Here is a 19,654-nt window from a genome sequence, read left to right as displayed (position 1 = left end):
TCAGCCCTATTAGTCCTGTGGGTTCTCAGTTGCCCCTGCAGCAAGGCTAACCGTCTCTTGTTGCAACAAGAGGGGGTGGACTGGTCACTGCACTCAAGGGTCTTGATCTCATTAGTTAGGCCCATCTCTACTAAGCGGGATTCCCTCGCTAGGGCGATAGTGATAGTGGACATGACTCCACTGATGGTGGCCTTGAAGCCATCCCAGAGTGTATGCAGAGAGGTCTCCGGGGTATCATTGATTTCAAAATAATTTGTGATCCCCTTTTGTATCCCTGAAACATCTATTAGACCTCTTAGAAGGTGTGGAAGGAAAAGCCATTGCAGAAGGTCCGCTGTGGACCCCCTTTCCAGTCCTATACCAATTCTACGTGTAAATGGTCTGAAATTGAAATATCTGAAATGGTGGTGTTCTCCAGGTCTCAAAGTAGGGAGGGGGTGAGAAAGATAGAATCTCTATAGGAGTAAGTGTCTGTACCATGGGGGGAGGCAGAGGTGTTGTAAGGGAGTTATGAGTAGCCAGCAGCGGATGAGGTCATGGAGCACCCCTTTCCATGTTTTGAAGATGTTGTAAAATGTTGTAGGATATCCGTTTTAGTTTCTTGAGAAGACTGTTCTTTGTGGTGCTTGTCTGATCTGTGGGGTTTCACTATAGTCCACATGGGGCGCAGCCCCTCACGAGAGGACGAGTGAGGGGGTGTCTGGTTGTTTTCTTGCAGGTCGTCTGGGAGCCCCAGGAATCGTTTTGCTTCCATCAAGGACCAGAGAGTTTGGCACTTGCCTTCGCACACGAATGTGATGGCAACTGGATGTCCCCACTAGTAGTAGATATTGAGTTCTCATAGCTTAATGGTGATCATCCAGAAATCCCTGTGGCGGTGAAGTAGAGTAGAAAGATTTTGAAAAAGTTGAATTGTGGGCCCCAGAAGATCAAGTTGGCTTTGCCTCGTGCTGCTCGTAGGATAGCTTCTTTGTCTGTGAAGAAGTGGACCTGGATCAAGATGTCCGGGTGCAGTTGGGCCTTTCCTGTGTAGATGCCATTCAGTGTGCTGTACCCAGGCAGGAGGGGGGGGGGGGGAGGAGTTCTCCATTGCCATGAATAAGCCTGGAGGAGTTCAGCTGGGAAGTTCATTGTCATTTTCCTCTGCTCCTCTAGGTTACCTCCCCTGATACAGATGTTGTTTCAACGCTTCTGTTCTCTAAAAATCCTCATGTTTCAGTTATAGATCGATTTCCTGTTCTTCCAGTGCTGTCAGCCTGCGGCCAGGGCTCTTCCTGATCCTCTGATTGGTCATTGTCTGTGCTCTTCAAGTCATCCACCTGGCCCCCCATCTCATTGACATTGCACCAGATATCTTGAATACAGGACTTAGTCTGTTTTGCCGGAGCTTACTTCTGAATGGATTTCCTGCAGGAAATGGTCCATGTAGGCCTGAGATATGTATGTGCAAAGGCGCAGTGCTCCTATGGGCGTTCGTGGGGGGGTGTCCGGTGATTCCATGTTCACAGGGGGAGCTATATTTAAGAGTGAGGTGACTGGATTGTCTTGAGTACATCCAATAGGTTTGTATTTTGACGATTTGTAGCGAGGCATATCAGGCGTCTGTGGAAGCTGTGGGTGGCAGTGATAGTGATAGTCTGTTTAGGGCGAAGTCCCGCAGTACACTCCACTACAGTCCAGAGTTCAGGAGGGATGGGGGGGCCAGCAGCAAGTGGAACAGAACCCCGCACAGATCGGAAGGCTGTCTGGAATGTGCTTTATTGTAAATAGCTCTAGTGTCCAGGACAATGTTGATGCATAAGCAGGCATGTAGCATGATCTGGGAAGCAAGCTTTGACAAGATTACAGAAAGAGAAATCAATAATACTTAAACTACTGTAAAGGGTAGTCACTACTCATCGTGGACTCTGAGTTGTAGAAGCAACAAACAAGAAAACTTGTTTTGGAATATTGGTACATCAAATTGAGCAATACCTAGAAACTTCAATAAATGAAAGAATTGAGGTAGATTGTATAACAAAGACAACCACTGATAGCTGCTTAGACACAACCCATAGGCACCAGCATTTTATCCAACACCAATAATTCATAAAACCTTTTGATCCCTCCTTTTGCCCTTTAGTGTCAGAAAATAATTCTATCTTGGAGAGCGTAGTTTGTTGATTACTGTATGCAGAAACATCTGCAATATGCACCAATGCAAATTGAAGACACTTCAGATCTACTTGTGACACTAAGGTGTATAAAAATGTTTGAGAGATCCTTTCTGTTTACATATAATTTAACCAATTATATGCTAGTAGTCCCCGTGAAAGTTTACAAGTAACAGCATACATGTTCCAATATTCAAGCATCTGTGAAATGTCTATTGAAATGTATACATTTTATTTTATAACATAGCTATTTCTTCCTTGTGCGTAATCTTTTTTGTGCAAACTGTTGTGCCAATCATGGAAAGTATCATGAGCCCACCCTATGTTAATTTTTACGTGAAAGCATTGGAAACTGATCACATGCTTCAAAGTATGGCATGAAACTACAAAATAACTTGTTTGTAGTGATTGATAGATTATGTTTTGGCATCTGGATTGGTAAGAAGGACCAAGAACTTGATGAATTTACAGAGTTTTAAAATCATTAAATCTCATTAATTTGAAGTGGAGAAAGACAGTCCAAGGGGTCCACTTTCTGTGCATGAGAATTCATCCTGTAAGGATAAATATATCCGTAAATCGGTTTGTAATAAGCACTGAAAGAAACCGCCTTCTCCTTTCGGCTTCCTTCCACCTAAAGCACAGGGTAAAGCTCTTGATTTGTCATGAAGAGAAAATATCAGCAACATAAAAAAAAATACATTTTCGACAGTTAACTGGATTGGATACCGCTAAACTCCAGAAAGAATTAATAAAATCATTACACAATGATCCTGGCAAACACAAACAAGCCTAGTAACCTAAGATAACTTGAAATTCACATTACTTTAAAATAGAAAGTCACTTTAAATTTTCAAAGTGATTATTAAGCACTGGCACATTTTAGAAAATGATGCAGTATTAAAATCTGCATGTGGTAACAAGCTTCACCAGTGTGTTTTACAAAAAAGAATATCCACATGTGATTGCAGGAACTGATCAAGCATAGAGTAACCAATGGTGACAACATTAAGGACAATTGCTATCCACACTTAGAGTATTTGACTTACAGTTATGCAATCAAGGGCTCTGTAATCTTACATCCGCGTAATGTCAAAAAGATAAGGCTAAAAGTTAGCAGCATGTGATTTTAGGAATGTAATAAGCGCTGTCAAATGCCTGAGGATCAAATTTACATTTATCAAGTCAAGAAAAATAAAAGGTTGGATTAATCTACTGTCCCTCCCAAAGATAATTATCAAGTGTAGCAAACGATTTTGTGGAGTATCAGCATTCACCAAAGCAGTTAAAGTTCCAAGTTTGTGAGCCACTAAAATACTCTGCAGGACAGATAATGTGGTTAAGATACCTTTATATATTAAGATCACATTTCTGAAAACTCTCAACCCTTGGAGTGTAATGAAAATCTGAAGTGTTCTTGTTTTCTGTATTGGGATCAAAATGACAGTGAAAGACTATACCAGAGGGATGGGGTTGTCAAAACGATTCCATGACTGGTGGGTGGGACTGAGATGTGTTCCAGATAAAACTAAAAGCGAAAGAAGCTGCCAGCATCTAATGGTGGCAGATACTGAATAGTGGATTGATCCCAAATAAGTGAACATTTAAGAATTACAGGTAAGCTAACACTAATAGTGAACTTATTGTGATTGTATTTATATTGTATTTACTACCACGGACCAGGCGTTGAAGCACTTTTCGGCAAGTAGCACACTACTCCGGAACCCAAAAGGATTAGTTGTGAATTTAGTATAGTTGTTAGTTGGATAGAATAAAATAATGGAGGTATATAGGAGGAAAGAATCCAGAACTGTTAATTGGAATATCTTAGTAGCAAGATGAGGTTTGGGATGGGTAAAGGAGAGATAAACGAGGGAGAATTTAGTAGGGTTGTTTGGGAGAGAGATCATAGTAGTAAACTGAGTTTTGGGGTGAGCCAGGAGGGTTATAGGAGGGAAGAATTTAGTAAGGGGTATTTTGGAGATGATAGTAGTAGAATGGGTTTGGGAAGGGCCTGAGAGTGGAAATAGAAGATAGAATGCTAGAGGTATAGGATGATGGTGAGAGACAGTAAAGCTTTTGAGAGATTACTTTTTTTTCTTTTCCTCTTGTACAGTAGGAATAAAGTAATAAATATATAGATACATGATTACATAGATAGGGAATATGTGTAAGGAATACAATATATTAAGACTTAAGTCGTATCTTATGCACACATACCCAAGAGTTGCAGTATTAAAGTTAATTTGTGTTGTTTTATAACATTATTTCATCTTTCCTCAATATTTCAATAGTGAAATGCTTGTATATAAATAATTATATTTACCTACTACGATAGATAAAATAAAAACAGAGACTCTTAAGCATCCAATCAAACAAATTAAATAGAAATTATGCGATGACCTATGAACATGCATAGAATATACCCAGATGTACATACATATAATATATCTATACCCACATGTACATCTATACATACACAAACATAGATGCATTTAACAGTCAATAAAATAGTCCTTTGTTAAAACATGCGTAAATAGCATGTATATATTTTAAGATAAAATAGTTATTATACCTATTTGTGCAAAGAAATACACATGTCTAGATATATACATAAAATTAAATTATAAATGGTGATAATGTTTGCTGTTTGAGTATGGTGGTTATGTAGGAAAGAGCCAATTCTTGAGTAGTCTTCTGAAGATGAGATAGTTATCCATGGATCTGGGGAACTCGTATTGACCAGTGTCCAGCACATCTACTTCAAAATGGCTTCCCTGTTCACTCACTTTGTCTAAGAATCGACAAAGACATAGCAGGGGTATATCTGCTGTTGCTCAAATGTAATCTAATGCACCCTGCCCTAAGGCTGTAAGGCCTGCTGTAGGGGTGACTTAAGTATATTGCATGCAGTGTTAGGGGACATGGCACACAGGCTGTTTGCCATGCTGTGTTTTCACTTTTAGCTGCACCAAGGCACGCAGCCTGCAATAGCAGTCGGTAGGTGCTAGGTGAGGGGTCCCTGAGGGTGGCTCAGTACATGTTGCAGCCCTTGGGGACCCTCTTTGGTACCCATGTCCTAGGTTCCAGAGATACTATCTACCAGGGACTTACAGGGGTGCCAAAGGTGTTGCCCATTGCTGAACTGCACAATCTTAGGGAAAAAGATCTGGCACTGGGGACCTGGATAGGAACCCACTGCACTTTCAGTCAAAATTGCATCATATACCAGGCAAAAGGTTGGGGTGACCATGTCAAAAAGGGGCACTTTCCTACACCCCACCATTGCAGATCCTTGCAGATCCACTGCAGTGTCTCAGGAGACAGTCGCCTGGAGATCCCCGTTGTGCTGAAACCACTGACTGCAAAGGCACCACTGGAGGGTCCTCATATGCCAGCATGTATGGTTTGACAGAATCCAGGAGGCTAACAGACCTAACAAGAACTTCAGGACTGGAATCGTTGCTCCATTCTGAAACATCAACATCATAGCCTGAATGTCCAGAATATTCGGAGGAGGGAAGGCTCGACTCACAGTAGTGTCCAGTCCTGCCCCTAAGAGCAGGGTGCACTGATAGGACTATAGATGAGATTTGGGTTTGCCCAGGTTTAACAACCACTTGAGTCGTTAACCCCAAGTGACAGCACTCATTTTGGAGAATTGGCTTTGATGAGCCAATCATCCAGGTAAGGGAATACTGATACTCCCAAACTTTTGAGATGAGCTGCACCCACTGAAATCACCTTCATGAAGACTCGAGGAGCGGAAATAAGACTTGCAAACTGATAGCGTTGAGGCCCCACCGCGAAGCGGGGATACTTCCTGTGCAACTGCCGACTAGGGATGTGAAAATATGCATCCTGCAATGCAATTGAAACCATCCAGTCTTTGTTCTCCAGAGCGAAAAGCACCTGAGCTAGTGTCAGCATTTTGATTTTTTTTTCCTACCTGAGTAACCAGTTCAAAATCCTGAGGTCTAGGATTGGATGCAAAAGACTGTTCTTCTTGGGAATCAAAAAATAATGTGAAAATATCATTCTTATCTGGAACTAGCTCCACTGCACCCTTTGAAGCAAGGATTGTGCCTCCAGTTGAAGGAGATGGTCTGTGCAAAAAAACAAAAAAAACAAAAAAACTTGACTAATTCCAACCCTATCTTTCCAAACACCACTTCTTTCCTTTTGCTCATTTATTATACAAATTAAATCCCTTTTAGAGAAGGAAACTACTACCCATGCTATTGTTGTGGCTGTCATATGTCTGTAATGCAGATTCCACCTGGTCGTTGTGGTGTGAACCCTGTAGATTATTTATCTGGTTGCCTGTAACCACTGCATTGTTTGGGTTGCCCATCTGTCACTGTTGAATGAGCTATATAAATCATCTGCTTTGAATATCCAGTGCATGCAGTGGGTTGGACCTCTGGCTTCTGGATGCACTCTTGAATATTTACCCTGCCAACCTTCAATCAATACATTACTGAAGGTTGCTCCTGTAAAGCTTCAAACTAAATCTAGACCTACAACCTTACACTTTACGGGATGGTTGGAAAATCCACATGTGTATCTATTTCTCACTCCATGCACAGATACCTTATTGTAGCACATCACTAGATCTTTTTTATGCTCTGACGAGGCTCCACAGAACTTCCAAGTGGACTAGTAAGTACATATTCTATGTCTTGCCTATATCTGTAAAAGGATGTTCGATGAGGGGTTAGCTATGTGTAATGTGTTTTGGTGTTGTACGTGAGGCAGGAGGATGGCTGTACATTGTCTGGAGCGCAACTTATGCACTGGGTAGTATGCATATGTTTTGATTAATAGGTTTGCTCACTGTATATCAAAACAAACCTATTACAGCAGACTCTCAGCTAACAGGGCCACTTCTTGGTGACTTAGTAATCTAAGTCTTGATAGGAATTTATCCAAATAGGTGGAAGCTCATCTGAAAGTTTTTTGGAGTGAATGGTTGTGTTTAGCTTTATAGGACTTTAGATAGGTGATGAGGTAGTGCTGCTAGAGTATAATATGTGATCACAGTGGTGGGTCTTGCCTGTAGTGGAATCATTGTAGCCTAAGAATAATCAGAGATACCAAAGAAATAGTTCTGCAAGATACTCAAAAGCATAAATTCCACAACAAAGGTATAATAAGAGGGTTTCCTAGGACCATCTAGAAGGTGATTGAGTTCCAGAGCAATGCTGACAATGCCAAGTAAGCAATAACTTGCCACACTATTAGATCAAAGATCAACTTAAAAATCCTGTTTGGATGGAATGGGATCACTAGAGCTGCACTCGAACTAGCTAGTGCTTCCCTTGTTGATATATTCCATGCAATCATAACCATATTTATAAAGGCATCAAACTGAACTCCTAGTTAGTTTTGAAACAACCATATCCTCCAGCACTATGACAACCATTTCGTAAGATTATTCAGACGTCAGGAGTGATCTGAGACATCCATCTAGGTGTAGAAGCAAAAGTTAATCCAATAAATAATCAGAAGTTAATCCAATAACAAGACCTACTGAGGCCATAAGCAAAAGAGTGGATCCATTAAGGATGAAGCTCAGAAAGAGGGAAATGATGCATGTATACATCACACTCTTCTTCGCAAAAACACCTGCTCTTTTCCCAGCCATTCTTTCCGACACTAGAAACAAAGTTTCCAAGGGGTGGACCTTCCCCAGTATAAAACACCATCAGCACATGCAGAAAACTGTTTGAGTATCTTAACTATAGGCTTTGAAATGCGCAATTATCCTCAGAATACAAAAGGACTGTATTTTTTTAAACTGAGAGTGGCCTTTTCTGACTAACAGATTTGATAAACATCATAGACACTATGGTTATCTCAGCCTTTTGCACTAAAACAGATTGATCCCAGCATGACTGACTTTGGTTCTGCTGTGAAACACTTCTTTGTGTGTTTTACATGTTCAGGAAATTAAATATGCAACACAAAATGTATCTCTGCGCTGTTTCAAACCTTAATCTATATACCCACCGTACTCTAATTACACTGTGTGCCCTAAAGACTAAAAGCTTACATTTCTGAGTGGTGTTGGCTTGTTGTTCTTCTTTACATTGCTGCCCACACCCTTTAAGCAGTTACTGTAATTCAGTGGAAGTCTATTCTGCAATGATTATTTTTTCAGCTTATTGTTGATAGTGCATTTATCAAAGAATTCTCAACCCTCTGTGAAAGCCTTTGCATTCTGTCGGGCAAATTGGAAGATCAACCGAGGAGAAGTCAAAAGCCATTGCCGCTATTCCAAAGTCCTACTTCAATCATCAGTTTTAATTCACTGTTGTCAGTGATTAGTTACATTTCTATTTAAGTTACTGTTATTTAGCTATATTAGAAAACTTAGTTTACACCCATTCTCCAAAGCTTTTTCCATGTAACGCTTTATTTAATTATATGGAATACAACCTAGAGAACTTCAAAGTAGCAATATAGCTGGATTCTCTCAACTACTGTGTATCTGGTCCTCATATTTAAATGTTTACTCTTAGATGGAACCACACTGGGAAGATGGTGTGCAACAACAAATCTTACTAAAGATTTATATGACTCCTTTCAGGGAGACTATCAGTAGATACACAGGTGGGTGTGAGCGTTAACACCTTTTAAACCATAATTTTGTACCACAGCAGTGTTATGGAATCTACACCACATGCAAGGTAGATCCACAAAGGTGCAAGACTAATATGTTTGTTTTGTTTGACCTGAAAGTTGAATACCCAACTGCAGGCATTTAATGATGCTCTCATATGTATGGCAAAGCACACAAGTATCCATGTAAACCACCTTGTGATTCATCAAGAGCTGACCACTCTTTCACTGTTTACAGTTCCTTAAGGAAAATGTATGAAACTGATTCACCCAAACCGAAAAAGAGGTTTGGATCTTCTCTAGTTGTGACAACACGCTTCTGGTACACATTTGCTTGCATACTTTGTTGACGGGCTGTCAAGGTACACTTTTTTTTTCTTTTTTTCTTGAGTATAAGTTCTATGTCGTCCTTTTAAATTATGTATTTGAGTAAACGTTAAATAGCACTTAATTTGTCCTTTCAGGCTCTTTATTGGCTAATCAACAGTCCTTAACAAACCAGAAACCTTTTAGTGGGTAGGAATTTATTTTACTTATTTGTGTTGCCCTCGACTCTCTATTTTGAGTGAACAACTTGAGGATTCTCATACAGTCTAGTATTATTTTCTCAAGGGATTTAACCCCATTACAAATGGCCTGAGTAGACTACAAGTTTTTTGTGAATAGGGAATACTTAATTTCTATAGTACTAACCGCAGCATGTAACCAGTGGTACTTTTGGAACAACATATTTATCAAAGAGATTTAAAGCAGACTGTTTTTTCAACAAGAGCCTTATTTTAGTAATAGAGTGAGAATTTGCAAGTGGAATGACACTTAATGTGATTAATCAATCATTCATAAATTTACATAGGCAATGACCATCTGCACACAATCAAATAAAAGGAACAACTGACAGACAAAAGGAGAGGCGATAGCAGGTTATGTAGTCATGTTTTTCAAGTAAAAGAATGATTGTTTAGTCATTCCAGTTATTTTGTTGATTATTCATTCAGCCTAAAGGCACAGATTAGCACAACTACTATTCATACTATCTAACTTTAACAGTTCTCAGTGATCGGCCTGATATAGAAAGGAATTGATCATATCTGAAGGCAATCATTGGTGTAGGATTTCACACAACTCAGCCAACAAATTTCATACTCGAGCCCTATAAATTTTCTTTTTGTGATTCTTGACATAAATACAACTGACTCTGGAAATTGTTTGTCTCTGTAGGAGCTTTATAACACATTGAAATCAATATGTTTTTATGCTTACTCCGCCTCCTTAGATGAAGCCTTAGATGAGACCTCAAAGGATTTGTGCACCACACATGATATTCATCAATATCATTATCTTCACAGTTGACTGCAGCTTATTGGTGAATCATTTACCCTGACTATTAATCGTTCTGCATTGGAGTATTATTTTAATTTCTATGAGCTGCTGTTCGTTTATTGAACCATTGTGAGCACAGTTTGGTTATTACAGTGTAGCACGGAAACAGTGTACAAAATACTTTAAAAACAGTCACCCAAATTACCTTTTTGCTTATCTCTTTGCATTGTTATTTCAGCCAGTATTTTTGAAAGAGACCCCAGAGTGTTCGTACATATTTGAAATGCACACTCCTTATGCCTGTCCACCGTTTAAATCCATAGAATGCTCTTTTAGGTAAGTAGAAATAAATAATTACATTTATACCAATATTTGTGTGTGTTATATGTGTTGTTCATCAATGTAAGCATTCTGACTAGTTCATATGTCTAGATTCACCAAATAATTGCCACTGATTTAACTCTCATTCTGGGATAGCTATGATCAATGCTTCTAGTTGGAGAAATGACTGAAATAAAAGTAGATGATATCAAATGACCTTTGAAGACTAATCTTTTTATAAAGGCTGTGAATACAGCTCCATGACTCAGATTCTGTTCTGTCAGCAAACAAAGTGATGCTAAGTCTTGTTCCACTAGAACTTTAAACTTGAAACCCAATGTTGCGATGAATAAGGATATGTCAGGAAAACATGTTGATGGTCAAAAAATACCTTTGGACCTCCTCTACTAGGGATACACTGCTCATTTTCTTTTTGTGTTACAAGTAACATTCAGTGGTTTCAAGGATATTGGCTGATAGTCATATTTTACCATGATGCATATTGTAGTGCTTCTAAATTAGTAACTTGTATTTCTTGCTCTTTCTAGATTTCCCTCAGGGTTTAAACCCTGTTGAGTCTGCAAACACCAGATATTGTCAGACTAACATTAACAACATTTTGCAGGTGCCCAATCATATTAACCCATCATCCCTTTTCTTTCCTTCCCCTCTTGGTGAAGGGGTTTGGGCTTCAACAAGGACCAGGGAAGAGTGGAGGTGAAACTGAATTCACTTACACATGCATTGACTGTCCAAACATGACAGGTCTGACTGACACGCATTTTTTATTCTGTTGCAAAAATAAATTGATGTTACCCATTCACGTTTTTTTTTTACTTCCTTTTTTACTCCTGTCAAGAGGTAGAGCAGTGTTTGTGCTCCAGCCTCCTCCTCTGGTCATTTGTGAAATCTGCTTTGCACACATGCTTACATCTGCACTGTAGCAGTGTGTTACGTGGTATTCATTTTTCTGAAACAGATAAATACAAGCTACCTGTAAGAGAGTTGCTTTCAGTAAATGAACAGGTTTAGGCACTGGCAAGATACTGCAGCACCAGGGGCTCTTAGGTCTATGCCATGGCTGACCACCCAGGCCTGAAAGTAGCCTCCTTTCTAGGAGCCCACCTGCTAATTCCAGAATATGTGAGTGGCCAGTGCAACCATGGTTGGTTGAGCTTGCAAGTATGTGGGTACATTTTAGGTGGGATATCCAGGTTTCAGTGCTCCTTTATGTATGAAGGGCCTACGGTTGTAGTGTGTTCTCTAAGGTTAGATGCAGCTGGAGAAGGTTGTCTTTGTCCTTTTTTTCTGCATGTTCACTCACACTCTTCCAGTTATCACTGCTCGCCCCGACCAAGCAGAATTCGAGGTAAGCCCATGGGTAGTGTATGGCTTGCAACACACCTTCCCAATAAAGACTTTTGTGCTCTGGCTAAAACTACAAACCAATTTCAGTAGATCAATGTATGAGAAGAGAGAGAGAGCTACACTGAAACAAAAAATTAGGACTTGTGACATTACCATAAGACATGGCCATACGCACTTCATAGTAAGCTCTAGTCTTTTGCCTCAGCACACATCCTGGGGTTTGTGCTGAATACAGAAAATGTATACCTGACCTACACAAGACTTGGTTTCCCTAGAAATTTGGGGGAAACATTTTTTTTCATTTGGACTCCTCAAAATGCCAACTGCCATGAGGACAGTTGGTGTTTTCAAGTGTGTGCCTCCCACTTAGCCAGTACTTACATTTTGACTTAGTAACGTTGTGCCTAATCATATAGAAAAAAAGACCTGGACTGGAACAACAATTCATAGGTATCTTCACAAAGGGTTTATGACCAAATCATTAGCACTATGGAACAGATCCAAACTCCTGGGTCTTGCTATGTAGGAGGTAGACTGCCTCATATACTTGGAAACTGCCTTGTACTACTATATCTTGTGATGCTGTGTGTATATGAGGCTATGAGGCACTAAACACTAAGAAGTCTGATTGCGATCTAAGATTGCTTAAGTTAACAAACCAGACCCAAAGTTGAACACCTCAACAGCCTACTCGCTGAAGTATTGCAGGGCATGATGACGGCATATAACCCTGTGAGTGGGATAGTAAACATTGTAAGCCCCAGCAAACCACAGAGGTCGAGTCATGGTGACCCTGCATGTGGCACACCATGTAGTATTGTCACCCCCATGAGTGGCATGCAACCTAGTCCTAATTTAGACCAGAGACCTTAAATTCACGAAGTGCCTACCACAGACTGCATTGAAAATGCTGTCTTTCCAGTATGCCCACAACTGTCATCAAAGTCAGTGAGAATCTGTCTTAATTTGCACTCTGCAACCACAACCCTCCAGCAATATCCAGCGCAAGCACTTGCACCTCCACATATTGACTGACAACATTCTATCCTCCACCACTAAATGATTGTGTACCACTGCCTGTGGTTCTCCTTATCTCCAACCTCTTATTTACTGTCAAAGCCTCAAGTAACTGAGTGTCATATAACTTTCCAAAGATGTTGCATGTAATAAATCTTAATCATTTTTATAAAATTAATAAGACTGCTTGGACAGTAGGTTTATTGTGAGCATTACTTGTGATGCTAGTTGTTATACCTCCACAGTAACCTTACAGAGCAAGTAATAACTGTTTTCCCCCTTTACCCACTGAAAGTCAAAGCAAGCCTGAAAAAAGGCCCTTGGAATTTCACTGAACTATCAGTTGCTTCTGATGTATTCATTTCGTAAAAAGACAGCATTATTTGTTTTTAAGGACTGCCGAACTTCCACCGAGTAGTACAGACCCTGGACAACTTGCTTATTACTTGGCCGTAATACACACTTTCGGCAGTTCATTACTGTTTGGACTTGAAGTTGAGGCTTACAAAAATGATTTAAGATCCACCAGTTTTTGGCTTAGTCCCTACTTCTTCTGGATTTTATGTATTTCTTTTAACTTTTTCTAGGTTAGGAATCTGCGGGATGAGTTATTCATTTGAAGAGCAAGGTACTGAAATTTGTATCTTTTTTTTTTTTTGGGTTCACTTGCCTTTCTGTTGATTAATCAATCGTATTCTGTCCTCATTCTGAACATTTTTTAAAGATTCAGATAAAGATATATCAGTTTATCTGTTTCTTTCTTGTCGTTGTGGTGAAGGTTGCTAGGTGTAATAAACATAATGAGGACAAGAGGCTAAGGCATCTAAATACTGGTTGCGTCAGCTCTAGAACTGCACCCAATCATCACAGTTGTAAACTGGGGCAACCCTTCACAACTTACATGGAATGGACAGACCAGAGGGCAAGGTAGCGGCTTAACAGTGCCTCGCCGGAACTCCCAACCAGATCAGCATAATCTTGCAGAATCCTGGAAACCTCAGAGTCTCGGGTCCCCAGTATGAGAAGTGATTAGTAGGGGGATGTATTTTCTCCCATATCTGGCACCATGAAGTCCCTGTGAGAAAAAACGTAGCCAGAAAAAGGAACCAGCGGGCTGAGCCCGGCCCTGGCTGATCGGTCCCCCAGGGCCGAGTGACCTCCCTCGTCCGGAAAGAGATGGAGACTGCAGCCCCAGCTGAGAATTGGAATTGAGTGCCGAAGCCACACCACAGGCATTGCCAAGCAGAAAGCAGCATCCAGGGAAATGAAGCAGGATGAGCACCCGAATTGTCGACGAGGGACTGCACCCTGATGGAGAGTAAGCCAACGGCCTGGGGGAAAGCGCGGACACTGCGGAAAGGCCCCGACAAGCAGTCTGACATCATCAGTAGGGAGTGAACGTAGCGACACAAGCCTGGGAGCCTGAACTGTGCAGCAGCAACCCACAAGGTAGTGGATGCAAAACAAAACAAAAACACCTAATGTGGCAGCACCAGCAGCCAATGGACAGTATGTGCAGCTAGCGCACAACTCATAGGCCACATGGGAGATGAAGACCAGGAGGGGAATAATTATCTGGCCCGCTGTAAGGGGTTGTCGCCATCGCTCAAGTTCTGCAACTGACTGTGTCCCAATAAGAAACACTGACTGAGGGTCCTGACATAAACCGGAGCTCTACAGCAGGAGAGATCTTCCGGGCCACGCAGTGATAGCAGTCCCTGATCAATGAGTGGGCCTGAGCCCGCCGTGAAAGCACCCAGCTAATATCTCATCAGGAGGACATAGTTTCAGTGCTTACACTTACAGGACAACAGTGATTATCTTGCCCCCCCCCCCCCAGCCTTCAAGTCATAAAGTAGGCTTAATTAAGGGACGTGCTGTGGCAAACCCTAAAGTGAATCAGGCCTTCGAGGGAGCTTCATAGAGAAGCCTCTTCTTCCAGGGGCACAGAAGAGGAGGGAATTGACCAGCCGTCTGTCACCCCAAGCGAAGACCACGCAGGACCTCTGAACTGACCAGTTAGGGGTGAACACCAGCATGCGCCTACTGGAAAGGGGACCTGGCCTGTTGGCTACTGTTGTCCCATGCCACCTCAAGTAGTGAAAGGATCTTGGAGCCAAATCCGTAAGCAGGCCAAAGGGGAGCAACCTGCTGAAACTGGCGAACTCTGGGGGGCCCACATTGAATAGGGTGCATGCCAAAAGTCATCATTCCAGTTCAACGGCTGCCATGGTCAAAGAGAAATCTCCCAGAGAGCCCAAACCAATAAAATCATGGAATATACTGTATCCAGTCATGGGCCACAAGATGCTGGGCACGATGCATCCATACATTCGGACCAGCGGGGATCTACGCAGGACACAATGGAAATTTTGGTGGCTATACAAGGGTCCCCTAAAGTGGTGGAAACACAATGGACATGAAGGCCATGGATATCAATCACTTGAGGCTAGACCTCTGAAAAGTGGCAGAAAGAGTCACAAATACAGAGGGAGAAGTCTCCACCCTGCGTGCAACTGTACGGGAGCTACAAGCAGCGGTTGCAGAACTCAAAAGCAGCGGGCCCAAGTTGAATATCTTGAGGATTTGAAGGAACGCTCTAGGTGAAATAACCTGAAACTAATGGGATTTCCTGAACATGTGGAAGGCCCTTCCGCAGAGCTTTTCCTCGAGGAATGGATAACAATCACTCTGCACATTGGGCCCTGGGGCCGGCACCTTGACCTGTTGCTCCACCAAGAGTGATTATAGCACAGCTGTTTAATTACAGGGATAGAGACATAATTCATCAACATGTACGGCCCCATGGCCCCCAAGTTATGAAGGTTTCCCCATACAAATATTCCCTGCCTATACCCGGCAGGTGCAGGAAATCTGAAGGAACTTTCCTTCCACTAAATGGAGGATGCAAGAACACAACATCAAATATAGCCTACTTTTCCCGGCATGCATGCGGGTCTATTATAATAGCAAGGTATATTTTTTCGAGAATCCTCAGGAGGCAGCAAAATTGATGGACCCCCTCGGTCTAAGTCAGGAAGAGCAGTTCCCAGAATGGTGCAAACCTAGACGCAGGGGAGCATGGCGCTCTAATGGTACAAATAAGACAACTTTGCAACAGGATTAGCCACCTCCACAGTGCACTGTAAGTAGGATCCTAGTTTCTGACGATGGAATGCTACAACCTGGACCCAACAGAGACGCAGAATTCATTTACCCACCTGAGCCTGCTTCCAGAATCCCAAAATGAAGGCCTGACAACGGACTGAGAATCGACATGAGGTGCTAGGTTGGGGGTGGATTTGAGACCATCACTGTACTTAGTGTTTCATTTATGCTTCTGGCAGGAAGATGAGGCCTAGAAATTAAGACTTCTTGAGGGAACTAGGATTCCCTAGAGGGTAGATGGGGAAAGGGAAGACCCAGTTGGGTCGGTTCAGGACAGTCTGGGACCTGGGTAGCCACGGCTTTCTGAGCTCATTCCCTGGGCTCGCGACGAGTAGAGACCAAGGATCCCGGTCTGTTTCTACACTAACCGACTTCTCTATAATTTAGTTAAGGATGAAATTTTGGGAGGGACTTTGGGCCAGGGTTCACGGCCTTCTTGACAGTAAGTTGAGCAGGAGAGTTTAGTAGCTACTTCCTGTGGGGTGGTGGGGGGATTGGAAGAATTATAAATGTTCACTATGTTAGCGATGGCAGGAATACAGTGACTTATTACACATTTGGTTCAAGCGGTGCGATTTGATGAGCAACTCAAACCATTGCCGATTGAGGACACCTGCAACAACACAGTGAGGAACCTATTTTTCTGCTGGACTGGTCCAGAATACACAAGGCGATCCGAAGGGCGGTGCTATGTGCGGTGTTCAAACAGATGCAATACAATATTATACACATGACTTATCTTTCCCCACAGTGCCTTCATTCCATCTATCTCTCTAGGGAGAAGTGCTGTCCTAAATGCCATGCTGAGGTGGCGGACTTCTTACACATGGTGTGGTATTGTCGGGGATGGTGGACTTCAGGAGGGCAATCTTCTCTGAGCTGAAGAGGGCAACAGGGTGAGATGCTCCACAAACAATTAAAACTGCCTGTTTGGGGCACTCTCAGAAAATTCAGAAAAGAAACTCAGCAGGTGTTAGACATTGCTAGGCCTCATCATAGATAAGAGGTGTATTTCAATACACTGGATGAGCCCTCGTCCCCCAACAAGAGAGGCATGGCAGAAAAACCTGTTAGAATGGGCTGGTGCAGAAGAAATACATTTGAGGAAAATGAGGAAAGACACAAAAGCGCAAGATATCCCAAGGGCATAGGCTGCTATGACTCGGTTGCTATTGGAAAACACAACGCCGAGCCAGGAGGACACAGTTTCAGTGTCTGAGGGGAGTGGGTAAAAATATATGGGATGAATGTCAGCCTCGAACTCCACAACATAAAACTAGACTACCGAGAGACACGCCCCTGGATGATATACACATTTTAAGACAGGGCTGGCTATAATATTTGAAAATCTTCATTGAAATGGGGAAGTGGGGGGGTGGGGGGTGGGGGGTGGGAGGACTGGAAGGGGGAGGATACAGACTTGTTAGTCTGATTTCTAGTCGTTCAAATACTAAGAAATTTATGACAAGCAAGGTTTAAAGCTTGGACGTACAGTGATAATGATTCATCAGATATGCTTGGTCAGTTGGTTAAATGCCAATAAAACTCTGCCCTTAAAAGTGGATACTGGGCATGAGTGATACCATGCTCCATGATCAACCCCTGAGGGCGAGCTTGTGTATCTTGGAATGGGCACTTATCTTTATTGCTGTATTGCCTCCTGTGTCTACACCATTGGGTTCAAAAGATAATCTTATTTAATCCATCTGTTCTCAAATTTAGTACCTTCTCTTTTGTCTTTGGCTAGGAAGGCGACGACTGGCTCTTAAGAAGCACAGCATTTTTCCACAGATTGAGAAGGGTCTCGTGTACAAACATTCCATTTAAGAAATTGTACATTGCTAATAACGAATCACAATTTGCATTTTTCTAAATGGAATGTAGTAAAATGCATTCAATAGACGTTGTCGCAATTTGAGCACTTCTACTGAGTGTATTGGTATTTTGCTAACCAACATGTACTAATAGGCTGGCTCACAAAATACAGATCGTAGAGGATCGCTATTCATCTTATCTCATTAATATGCCTGAGGTAATTCCCAAATTACAACCCACTGTCATTAGCTACATTTACAGGCATGTTGCCTGTTATTGGGTCCTTTGGGAACCCCTTCCATTTTGCGAATGTCTTCGAACCTCCTTTGTGGAGGTGATAAAATATTAATATTTTTCCACTGTATTTCAGGCCCAAAACATTAATACAGACTTTTATGAATGAATATCTATAAGGGATGCCTTTAACATGCCCCTTTAAATATGTTATGTATTCCCAAACCCAATTTGGTATGTATTCTCATACCCAAATTGCGATTTAGTAATTTGTTACCAAATCACAATTTGGATTTTGTGAATATAAAAATGCCATTTTGTTGTAAAAGTTCAGATTTTATGAATCCAAGCTTTTCCGACCGTAAAATACCGTGGTACATGAAAGCCTAAATCTCTTTATATGAACTTGCCAAATCTGCAGGAATTGAAACCTACAGCTTCTTGTTTGAGTTCAAAGACCTGGGGTTTTCATTTGTTTGGACTGACTTTTCTCTGGTTTCATAGTATCCAATACTTTGCTTTACTTGTCTCATCTCTCACAACACACAGACTCTCTTGTGGTGGGCTGCTCTTCTGATTCGTGATTCATGTGCTCTATGACCATGTGGGCTGAAATACTCATGTCTTGGCCTTTGCACTGAACTACTGAGGCTTTCGGTACTGAAGCTCCTGCTGTTCTGTGGTTTGCCTTGCTTGACAGCCTTTCAGTCTCCAGGATGTCTCTCACCAGGGATGACTGGTGGTTGTGTGGCCTGCTTAGCATGCAGCCTAGACTCAATGATTGCTGTTAAACACATCACCATTTGCTACTATCCCATAGCTGTAGTCTGTTTCTGCCCCCAGAGTCTTCTCACTGGAGAGCCTCTCCATTAAATTCTGCCTTAGCATGTCTGTCTTTTCTTTCTTTAGCTCTGTAACTGAGCTATACTGTTACAAAGCATTCTGCTTCTGACCTTGGTTCTTATTAGCTGACCGTTCATTGTTTTGGTTGTACTCCTCACCCAGTTATTAAAGTCTAATTCCTTATTTTCATTTAATTGTCTGTAGCTGCTGCTTCCTGTGCTGATCCAGGACCGTGTTTTCTCAAAGCCACGTCATGTGATTACTCATTAAACACACCCTGTTAAGATACTAGTGTGTAAAGTTCACCAGAAAACATTTGATATCTCGGTTCATCTCCGACCATAATGTGAATCTTTAGGAAAGTGCCCTCTTTGTCATGGTTACCCCCCAGTTTTTGCCCGATATGGATGCTGACTTGACTGAGTGTGCTGGGTTCCTGCTAACCAAGCCCCAGCACCAGTGTTCTTTCCCTAAAAGTGTACCATTGCTTCCGCAATTAGCATACCCCTAGCACACGGTTAAGTCCCTTGTAAAAGGTACCCATGGTACCAAAGGCCCTGTGGCCAGGGAAGGTCCCCAAGGGCTGCAGCATGTATTGTGCCACCCTGGGGAACCCCTCCCCAAGCACACACACACTGCCTTTGCAGCTTGTGTGTGCTGGTGGGGAGAAAAGGACAAAGTCAGCATGGCACCAAACCACTGCCTGTGGCATAGGTAAGTCACTCCTCTAGCGGGCCTTACAGCCCTAAGGCAGGGTGCACTATACCACAGGTGAGGGCATAGCCAATGTA

General features: G+C 42.0%; 1 protein-coding gene across 1 annotated transcript in view; it reads left to right on the top strand.

Annotated features, from left to right (window-relative positions):
- The window catches only part of IGF2R (insulin like growth factor 2 receptor), a 1,086,527-nt gene that overhangs the window by 677,069 nt on the left and 389,804 nt on the right, over window positions 1-19,654 (top strand). The window contains exon 29 of the mRNA XM_069235138.1: window positions 10,336-10,433. Within this exon, the coding sequence (XP_069091239.1) occupies window positions 10,336-10,433 (98 nt within the window). The remainder of the gene's footprint in view (window positions 1-10,335; window positions 10,434-19,654) is intronic.

The sequence above is a fragment of the Pleurodeles waltl genome, chromosome 5, assembly GCF_031143425.1.
Source record: "Pleurodeles waltl isolate 20211129_DDA chromosome 5, aPleWal1.hap1.20221129, whole genome shotgun sequence".
NCBI lineage: Eukaryota > Metazoa > Chordata > Amphibia > Caudata > Salamandridae > Pleurodeles > Pleurodeles waltl.
Note: the sequence above shows the minus strand (reverse complement) of the source record. Positions and strands in the feature narration are given on the sequence as shown.